Source organism: Cottoperca gobio, chromosome 14, assembly GCF_900634415.1.
Source record: "Cottoperca gobio chromosome 14, fCotGob3.1, whole genome shotgun sequence".
NCBI lineage: Eukaryota > Metazoa > Chordata > Actinopteri > Perciformes > Bovichtidae > Cottoperca > Cottoperca gobio.
In genome coordinates, this window is record NC_041368.1 from 5,695,897 (window position 1) to 5,706,003 (window position 10,107).

At 41.0% G+C, this 10,107-nt stretch overlaps 1 protein-coding gene across 1 annotated transcript in view; it reads left to right on the forward strand.

The window, feature by feature from the left end:
- Positions 1-10,107, forward strand: part of zzef1 (zinc finger, ZZ-type with EF hand domain 1) — a 39,858-nt gene that overhangs the window by 29,171 nt on the left and 580 nt on the right. The window contains exons 48-54 of the mRNA XM_029447778.1: positions 44-187; positions 440-608; positions 716-814; positions 966-1,131; positions 2,477-2,627; positions 5,398-5,469; positions 8,285-10,107. The exon at positions 8,285-10,107 is cut by the window's right edge and continues 580 nt beyond it. Coding sequence (XP_029303638.1) covers positions 44-187; positions 440-608; positions 716-814; positions 966-1,131; positions 2,477-2,627; positions 5,398-5,469; positions 8,285-8,365 — 882 coding nt within the window. The 3' untranslated portion in view covers positions 8,366-10,107. The remainder of the gene's footprint in view (positions 1-43; positions 188-439; positions 609-715; positions 815-965; positions 1,132-2,476; positions 2,628-5,397; positions 5,470-8,284) is intronic.

Sequence of the window (10,107 nt, forward strand, 5' to 3'; positions counted from 1 at the left end):
GTTCTGTGGATTAATCCGATTGTTATAATTTATTAATATTCAGATTCTTCAGAGGGTGCTGAAGGGTTGCAGCCAGAGTATGCTGTGCAGTCTGTCTCTCACTGCTTGCCAGTTCATGGAGGAGCCAGGTATGGCTGTGCAGATCAGAGAGTCCAAACACCCTTATGACAACAACACCAACTTTGAGGTGGGTCAACTTCCTTTTTTGTTTCTTTTTATCATCAATTACAGCTGTAACTCTTTTAAAAAAGTTTAATATTTCCTCATTTGTCATGCCATCTTCTCAGTTTCCACCTTTTGAGCTGGTCACAAAATGTGTATTGTCTAACTAAAGAAGACTTTGCAATAGAGCTGGCTATCAGTACACATCTGTAACAGGGCATGCCTTTCTTTGAATTCCCTTTAAAGACTCTATTGTGTCCTTCTTTTGTCTCTTAAGGACAAGGTGCACATCCCAGGGGCCATCTACTTGTCAGTTAAATTTGACTCCCGCTGCTACACAGAAGAAGGCTGTGATGAGCTCATCATGTCCAGCAGCAGTGATTTCCTTCAGGATGTCCACAACTTCAGTGGCTCCCCTCAGAAATGGTCCGATTTTGAGATTCCTGGTGAGGAATATTTTTTTAATTTATTTCCTTTTCTGCTTTATGGGTTCACATTTGAGGTAGTTTTTCTTATTGTGTTTAAATCACGTTTATGTGTGGGTTTCCCTCAGGTGATACCCTGTACTACAGATTTATGTCAGACATGAGCAACACAGAGTGGGGCTACAAGTTCACCGTTACAGGAGGCCACAGAGGACGTTTCCAGACAGGTGCGTCACATTAAAACAGATACACACTGCTTTTACATTTCTGCAAACCTGCTTCATTTGGTCGAGAGCAACTCTGCAAAGTATCAAAATGAATCCTCTGGTTGGTCAGGTCGTCACCCTCTCTGCACCTTTGCTTGTTGTCTCTAATCAGGTTTTGAGATATTGAAGCAAATGTTGGCAGATGACCAAGTGCTTGGTCACCTGCCACTGGCTGACATCTGGGAGTGGCAGGTGGGCGTGGCCTGTCGCCAGACTGGGAACCAGCGACTCAAAGCCATTCATTTGTTGCTCCGCCTCCTGCAGTGTCAGTCCCAGACGTAAGAATCCATCCTTGCTTATACATTTCTGTCTCTTTCCCTCTAATTCTCTTCAATGCTTCTCACACTTTTTCTCTCGTCAGAAAAATCTTAATAAAACCTGTAGGATTATATTGTCATCTATAGAAACCCGAAGTAATATCACTTGGGCATAAGACCCTCCACCTGGACCTAAGTAATGCTAATTTTACTAAGAGGACCCAGTGCACATCTTTGCCTCTGCAGATGTGCGGGCCTCCACACAGGATTTGCATTAAGCATTGATAAATCCCTCATGTTCTGGTAATCGCCATGAAAATGAGGTAAAGGGTCCGTTTAGGAATTTGCATATGTGTATACAGACTCTCATCTGGTCAAAATGACATCACACAATTAACTAGAATTGTATTCGCATTTCAATATTTTATTGTTATTGTAAATTGTAGATTGTAACTATAAATAAATATTGTTACTAAACCCAAAAACTTGGGCCTCTCTGGATATTTATGGCCACCAGCTTTAATTATTTCATCTTCTGAGAAATCATGTTTTGTGTGTCATTTTGTCATAAGGAATGGGTCTAAATAAATGAGCCTCGGCCAGTGTAGACACGGAGAAGAGGCCAGTCAGAGGCGCTGTTGAGAATTTACCCACAATTCAGAAGGGAATTGGTTTAAGTTGCTAGTTGTGTTTTGCTGAAATGCAAGTTGAGTTAAGTCTACTTCAAAGTTTGTATTTGCACAAGCTTGTACCTTCGACTTTTTATCAAAGAATCCAATATTTTCTAAAGCAATTATTAATGTTTTGTGCTAATGATTTAACAGGTAATTTTGTGCCGATTCAAGTGCTCCAACTATGAGTCACGTAACGTCTAAAACATATGGAGCGTCCTAAATATCTCTTCACACTTTACAACTATATATGTAACTTACACGTATGCGAAGTGGAAACATACACTGAGACTTTCAGTAAAGTGGTAGGCATCTTGTGTCCAGTGGTTACATTTCTGAAAATAGTCATATTTGCGTATTTAGAGATGCTGGATAAAGAAAAGATAATTGAACATTTTTGTGGAAAAACCACATTGGACACAAATGATTTGCAGCACTAGAAAAGTACAGAGAGCATCTCTGAGCACTGTCAATGTGTAAGTATGTTTTTTTATGATACTATACCATACAGATAGATACAGGAGTGATTTATTATTTAAAATACTGCAGATTTATCAGCATTAATAACAAACACGTAAATGTTTTCTCTCTTTGAGTTTTGCTCTGATAAAGTAAATATCATGATAAATGTATGAAGTATTTTATTCCAGAATGCTCTTTATTAAATGTGTACATGTGTTTGGTTTGCACTCCAGAGCCTGTGAGCTGACGCTGCTGCGACCTCTCTGGCAGCTCTTTATGTCTATGGAAAACAGCCTGAGCCAGGATCCCACCAGTATCACCGTGCTGCTGCCTCTTCAACGAGCCCTCACTGAACTCTTCTTCATCGCAGAGGCCCGTGCCATTGTGAGTGACGCATACACACACAATCACATGCAGGCCACATCTAGTGTTGTGTTGATGTTAAAGCTGGAGGTGTGGCTAAGTGACATTTAAGGTATTTGTTTAGGTGTGTTGGATGTTGAGATGAGGGCAATATTGACTTTGCAGTTGAGAATAGACACAACATGGCTGGTTGTGTAGAAAGCATTTTACGTTCTGCCTTCCTTTAAGACAGCCTGTCCGTTTTTTTTCTTTTTCTTTCAGTATGAGGCAATTTGAATGAAATGATGAGAGTAAAACATTCTATTCTTTACCGCTGTCTTTCTTCCACCTTCTCTATGTCTATATCAGTCTCTCTGTGAGATGAGCATGTTTTTCCTTCACCCACCTGTTCTGTGCTGGGCTGGGCTCTGGGCCAAAGCCCAGCCCTGCCATCTGCCAGACAGCACAGTGCCACACTGGCTCCCTGCAGTGTGGGAGAGGAAGAGATGCTATCCATTTTGTGATGCGTTTGGACTCTCTCGCTCTCTAAAATTGTCTTGAATTATTGATTGAGAGAATTCTTGAGGATTATGATTCTGCCGTCAGCCAGGAGTTTCCCATCTGTAGATGCAATAGAAGCAGACAGTGCCAGAGCAGCACTACCTTTCCTGTTCCTTTCTGCTCTGTTCGCTCGGAGTCCTTTCAGATGCTCATCTGACAATAAAATTCCATCAGTTGACCTGTCCTCCAGGATGGATGCTGTGCTCCCATCTGCACCATCTGAATGTTGTTTCATGCTAGGGAGAGTTTCTTAAGTGGAGCAGTACCTGTTGACAAACACCAGGGGGCAGTAACAGCACTCAGCAGTTTTGCCTGGGATGCCTTTCAGATGTTGCTACACACAAACATGTCTATCAATGCTAACACTCCAGTGTTAGTATTGATAGCCATGTTTGTGCGTAGCACATCTGAGCGCCTCCAACCAGCAGAGCATCATCACAGAGCGTGACCTGTCTTATATCAATGCGACACAAATGTGTGTGACGCAGCAGTTTGTCACATCGAGCTCATGGAGACACTTGTATGGAATTGTTTGTGTTAAGGAGTGTTTTGCTCAGCGGTTGTTACAAAATAGATACGGTGACCCATTTACTTCCTCCCATCTAACTTTTGCCAGCATTCTCCTGATGAAACAGTGAAATACCTTTTTTATGTTTGTTTTTTTTAAAACCACACACCTGCTACCTCTTGTGGCAGCTGTCACAGTGAGTGGTGGTTGGTATTGCACTTGGTTCAGGATGTGGGTCAAAGTATAAGAAGAAATTCGGGCTTAACCCAATGTCACGTGGAAATGTTGTTTTGGAAAGGCTCAGCAGTAAAACATATGGATTGTAGCAGAATATTTGGTTAGATAAAACATGTTGTGAATTTTGGAAATGATGACCTCTATCTTTTCTCAATAAATGTTGTCTTTTGTACTTTACAACGCTCTGGAGTCGATGGAAATGTTTTAAAGTCAGAAACAATCCTACGCAGCCACCACTGGAATTTTATTCTACAAATAGTATAATATTAATAATATTTGCGTAACCTGATCTTTAACTGCAACTGTGCAGAATACCAGGTTTAAACACAATGAACAGTCTGCGCAGCATGCGAATGTTTAAAATTGGAATGTCAAAGTTATGAATGAAGCTTCAAAGCTTCAAACTACTCGGTACAGTCCTACAAGACATGTAAAAAAGATGAGTCAGCCAGTGAATGTGAATCTAAACTGGGTTACACAAGCCACAACTGCATCCACTGTTCCAGGAAATGTTTACATCTGCATTTGTTCACGGAGGATTTTACAATGAGGCAGGACTGAGGCTAATCTAGAGGGGAAAGGTCCCTATAAGAAATCTATCCTGAAATGGACATAAATATTGGAAAACCTTCATCAGCTGTCAGGATCAGTGCTCTACCTACAACACTGTCCATCTGTCACCATCTTCCTAAAAAGGAAGGATTAGTGTGGACTCAGGTTGGTGGCTCTCTATGAGCTTAACTGCAGTGATGACATACAGCCGAGTTCAACAGCTCTGAAATGACTCAACTGTAAAATGATGGGAAGCTAATGAGTGGACTGGACACATTATGGAGTCCTCTGTGTCCATATTAGGTCTGAGCCTCGAACCAGATTATTTTTAAAGTTTTAGTAGCCAGTGCTGTTCACATTCCAGCACCAGTCCTCGTTCTTTTTACACACGCAAAGTTCACAGTCAGGTCCACTGAGATTCATTGAACTCTGTCTACCCCAGGAAGTGAAAGTTATATTTAGGAATTAAAACTGTATGTCACGCACTACAGACTGTACAAATCGTCCTAGGATGTTCCCCCCAACATAAACATTTGGGGTGCTGCGAGATGGATGGTTTGACCAGGGCTCTGGACTTTGTCTCCAGCTCTGTAAAAGCTCCATTTGGCCAGTCTCAGCCCATTTAGCCGCTATGTAGTCTTATCTGTGTTTCCCAACTCCTTGTGCTTATGTAACCCGAGGTATGTCTCTCCTCGTAGGGCTTTAGTGGAAGCGCTCTTCAGTTTGTTTATAATTTTGATATACTGTTCCAACATTCCCCAGTTCAATTCGATGCTGAGATGGAGATGAAGAGTGGTCAGGGAACCAGGCCTCATTTATAACTGAATTCATCCCTTATGTAACCTCTTAGGGCAGTCTGTCTCAGGAACTTCCTTTTATTCATGACATTATCTGGCCTGTGAGGTTATCTGTTTAGTGAGCTGCATTTGGAAACATGGTAAATTTGTTTTCCAGGCGCAGGGCATCCTCCAGGAGTACTTGTTAGCCATGACCACTGACGACCAGCTCCTCAATCACACTGCAATGGTAAGTCTTAAACCTTTTTTCTTTTTTTTCTTTACATAATAACCACTGATGACTTTCTCCATCTCTGCCTTTCTTAAGTCCTGCCTTTAGCCAGGCTCTCTCGGGTCATCTTTGATGTTTTCAGTTTGAAATTGCTGCCTGACGTGGAAGGTAGTTGCTCAAAGAAGTGTAGTAATAATATGCAACTCTGTCTTAAACACGCAGTCCCGTTGGTTGAACACTCTTCAGCTGCTGTGAGTCAGCTCACGACTGGCGTCTCTTTTGCTTGTGAATCACCAAGCTGTTGACACCCAGCAGATCCCTGCGCACCTCCCTCCCCTTGTTTTAAACATGTGTGGGCACTCGGGACTAATGTATTTGGTAATGTGCATTAGAATGTGTGGCAGAGCGAGGCACAGCGGTCTCTGTACTGTGGACCCTGTGATGCAGCAGAGGAGCCTGGAGGCAGTTAAGAGGAGCAGAGGATGCGGGGTGGTGAAAAAACATTGTGGGCGGTTCTGTTGTGCAGTTACCTAATACCTGTCAGGTTGAAAACAAACACATAGATGACTTGGCAGTAGGCAACTATTATGATAACAATGATGCTAAGTCCAAAAGTAAATTGGCAGAGGTTCACTTTCGAAGGGGTTGGAAAAATGGTCTAAAGCTCTCCACAGCAGCAACACAACAACAGTTTCTCTCACTAGGGATTTCATTTTCTCAAGTTCTCTCTTCAAGTTATACCACAACACAAGTTGAGTAGTGAGGATCTTGTTCACTCCATTTATCTATTTATTATTCACTGGAACACAGATAACAGCGTAAGATACCTGTGGTTTTGATATGACATTTGCAAAGCATGTTGACAGCAAGTACTGCTGTGTGTCGGGGCATTACCTGGAGCTGTATTGGACTTGTTCTCCGCTCCAAGGAAATCACTGGGAAGCTTATTTTTCCAGATTTTTATTATTTTTTATTACAAATTATTGAACAGCCACAAGAGATGCAGAGAGGAGCACAATCATTTACCCTAAAATAAATAAATGTGGTATCTTCTGCAGAAAATAACAAAATATTTGAAGTGCCACTAAGACTGGGAGACATCTGCTGTAGCTGTGTTAGCAGGTTCTTTAAGTTAAAGCTGCACTATGGATCACATATTCTCACCTGACTCTACAGTTCCCCTCAGCTCTACTGAGCTGTTTAGTATCTTTGTTTTTTTTTTACAAAGCCCACAACTTTTCTTATTTGGTTCACTCTCATCAACCTCCTTTCCAGCCACAGCAGGTTTTGTTTTTCTGCAAACAAGCTCTGAATAAACCCCTGTAAGCTACCTGCCCGGCACCAAACATCAGACAAAGTTAGCAGCTAACTAACAACTTGCTAACTACAAAAAGAGTGAGCATTGGACTGACATTCATCAGGTGGCTGGACATGACTTCAGACGAATGTTTATGTTGCTCTGTGTCTGCTGAATGTGTATAAACGGAAATTGTTTGCTTTAAAAGGTGATCACATGTCAATGTTGTGGTTTAATCTTCTGCTGTAAACCACTTTTGGTACTACAAGTAACCAAAATAAAGATATATATACTGCTTTAACATTGTGTCCCAACTTTACAAAACACTGTCACTAACTAACTGTATGTTTGAATGGCTTAACTTAACCAGCAGGTTTGTTTGGTACAGCAGCAGAATTGAATGCATTACCATGCGTCTGTACATGACGCATTGCGGGCACCCCCATTAGGCACCCTCCACCTCCAAAAATACATTTTCAAGTAAAAAGAAAACTGCCCTGTTGATTGGTAAGTAGCAGCTGGTCCCGAGGAGATTCCACACTGAGACGTCCCTCTTAACCACAAGGGAAATAAAACAGAAAACACAGCCCAGGTGGCTGAGGTGTGTTTGTATTGTGTTATTAATATTATATATTTTTTGCTGTCATGTTACAGCCCACTCTCCTGGTCTCTGTCACCGACAATGTCTTTCTCTTTTTTTTTTACACTATTGCGAGCAGCAGGAGCTTTACGTATGGCTTCCTACTGATCTGTTGTGGCAGGAAGGTTTGGACCAGATTCAGGTCACGTTGAAAAAATATTGTGACTCTTACATAAGGATCAACATGCAACAGGTGCAGCAGCCTGTTGAAATGAAAATATATCCATGAATTCCATCAAACAATATTGTGGACAGCGTTTCCGTTATATTCCTTTATCGTTTGTAATGATTACTGGCTAGTCTCCGGGGACTCCACAGGGAATAGTATTGAAACCTGTCTGCAAGTTTTTGGATATAAAATGACCAAAGTTTTGAAAAGGAGATTTTGACTATATAGTGGCACTCGTATAACGTCAATTAAACCATAATATTTCTCCTCTGGAGCAAGACAGGGATAAACTACTACACTTACTGCGATCATCATCCTGCAGGCAGCAGTGAACAAATGAAGGCAGTTCAACCTGTCATCGATTGTTTATGAAATAAGGGGACGTGAACTGCACAGATGCGAGGTTCCTCACGTCTGGTTTTATAAGTCGTCACTAGGCATGCACCAACCGGACTGTTTCAGTCCCAGTACGAGACCATGGCTTTGGGTACCAGCTTCCCAGTGTTTCATTAATAAGCTGTGTGCCTCACTGTGGACTGGGATCATTATGTTATGTGTAAGGCAGCATCAGGCCTCACTAAAATATTGCTTTCCCAACTTTAGAAACCAAATGTAACAAATAAATGCATAGATATACCTTAACTGAATTGTTATTATTAAAATAATAAGCTTGATTTTCTCTCTCCACACTGACTCATCTGTATTTCAATCACACACTTTCTTGTAGGCTCTGAAGAACATCGCTGCCATCAGCCTGGCTATCAATTACCCCAACAAATCTACCAAGCTACTCAACATGTCCCCCTGAGAGAGCCCCGAGAGAACGGAGGAGAACGACCTGAAGGGGACACATCAGCTGGTTCACTTTGAACAAAGGAACGGAGAGGTGAGGGACAAAACCTCCCTGACCATCCAGTGCTTTCCTTCTAAAAGGACGACCCTCCACTCCGGTCACTCTCTGCAGTACTCTGGACAGGAGCTGTGGAGGGGTACTCAAAGAGCACTTTCCACACTTACTCACAATCCTTTTTGCCTTAGGTGAATCCAGTATATCAGCATGTGCATTCACTGGAACATGAACAATTGCGGGGTCGTCTTCTTTTTTTCTTTTTTTAGTTTATATTTGAAGATGCCGTGCTAAAGGACATGAAGTGTGCCAAATTTGCGACCTTCAAGGGAAGTATATTCCTTTTTTTCCTGCCTTTGCTCCTCTTAAACAGCAGCCACTCTGGGTTACATAGTTGATCATGGTGAAAACAGGTCACCGTGGCGACTTGCGTGTCTCAGTGGACATGAAGAGCATCCTAAAAATACTGTCCAGGACAGAGGAGTCTCATTAGTCACCATGGGGAGAAAGTACTGACCTAATAGATCCTTCCTTCTTTCATTTTATCTACACTTCCTTTCTTCCTACCCACCTTCTCTCCTTCTTCCTTCCCTATTTACTTCTTTCCTTTTCAGATAACAGAAGTAGATGATGGTATTTTTTGAAGGGAAGGATCAGTACATCATCACAGATAACCGAGACATATATCTGAAACGTATAATGTTCACTAAAACCCACTTCCCAACTGCTGACAGTTTGATCGGGCTTTAAAATGAAACTCAAATAGCCATAGTCTTTGCATAGGATGACAATTAACATTACAGCTGAGGGAAAACTGTGATATAATATTGCAATGCATTCCTCCATGTTATTCTATCAATACGTTCGCTCTATTACTAGTGAGTGAATGAAAGACCATTATGATGTCAAATGATGTTCATGAAAATGAATAACAGCAAGAAAAAATAATAATTGAGAAACCTTGAATCTCTTAAAGGCCTTCAGTTTTATCCCCTGATTTATTTATTAATTATTATTATTTTATCTAATAATATACGTATAATTAGGTTCAACACTTTTATGAGAGTCCTGACTTATTTCCCCAGCAAAAGAATCATAAATTGTAGTATATTACACCTCCATACCTTGTGTGTCGTGAAACATGTCATTACACAAATACATACTGCTGATTCCCACTGATACACAGATGGACCCTTTTCTCCACACATCACTTCTTAAAACTTAGTTGACTGTCATTGTTAAGAATTGACATACTAATAAACATAAAGGTGACTGTAGACACATTATGCCACTTATTCACTAGAAATGCATCTCATATTTTGTAAGCAGAAAAAGTTGAATTCTTTAATACTGAATTACCTCATGTTTTGTAATTACACAGATAATTTGTGTGACGCTTCCTTAAATGTTTAATGTGACGTTCATTCACATTACACTAACCCCACATTTTATTAAGATCCACCTGTAGCCACTTCCACAGAGATCAGTCATGTGCGTTCATGTTAAAGACAGCATCAAGTTATGTTGACAAATCTACACAGGTTTTAAAGAGGGTGCGTTGATGGGGGTGGTTTTCCAATCATTACTGTATTCATTTCAGATGAAGAAATTATTTTAGTTGTAGGAAAGCCATGGTGGTTTATACCAAAGAAACCAATCATTGTGAGCCATGAAACATCTCTGAAAGAGCTCCTGGTAGAGTT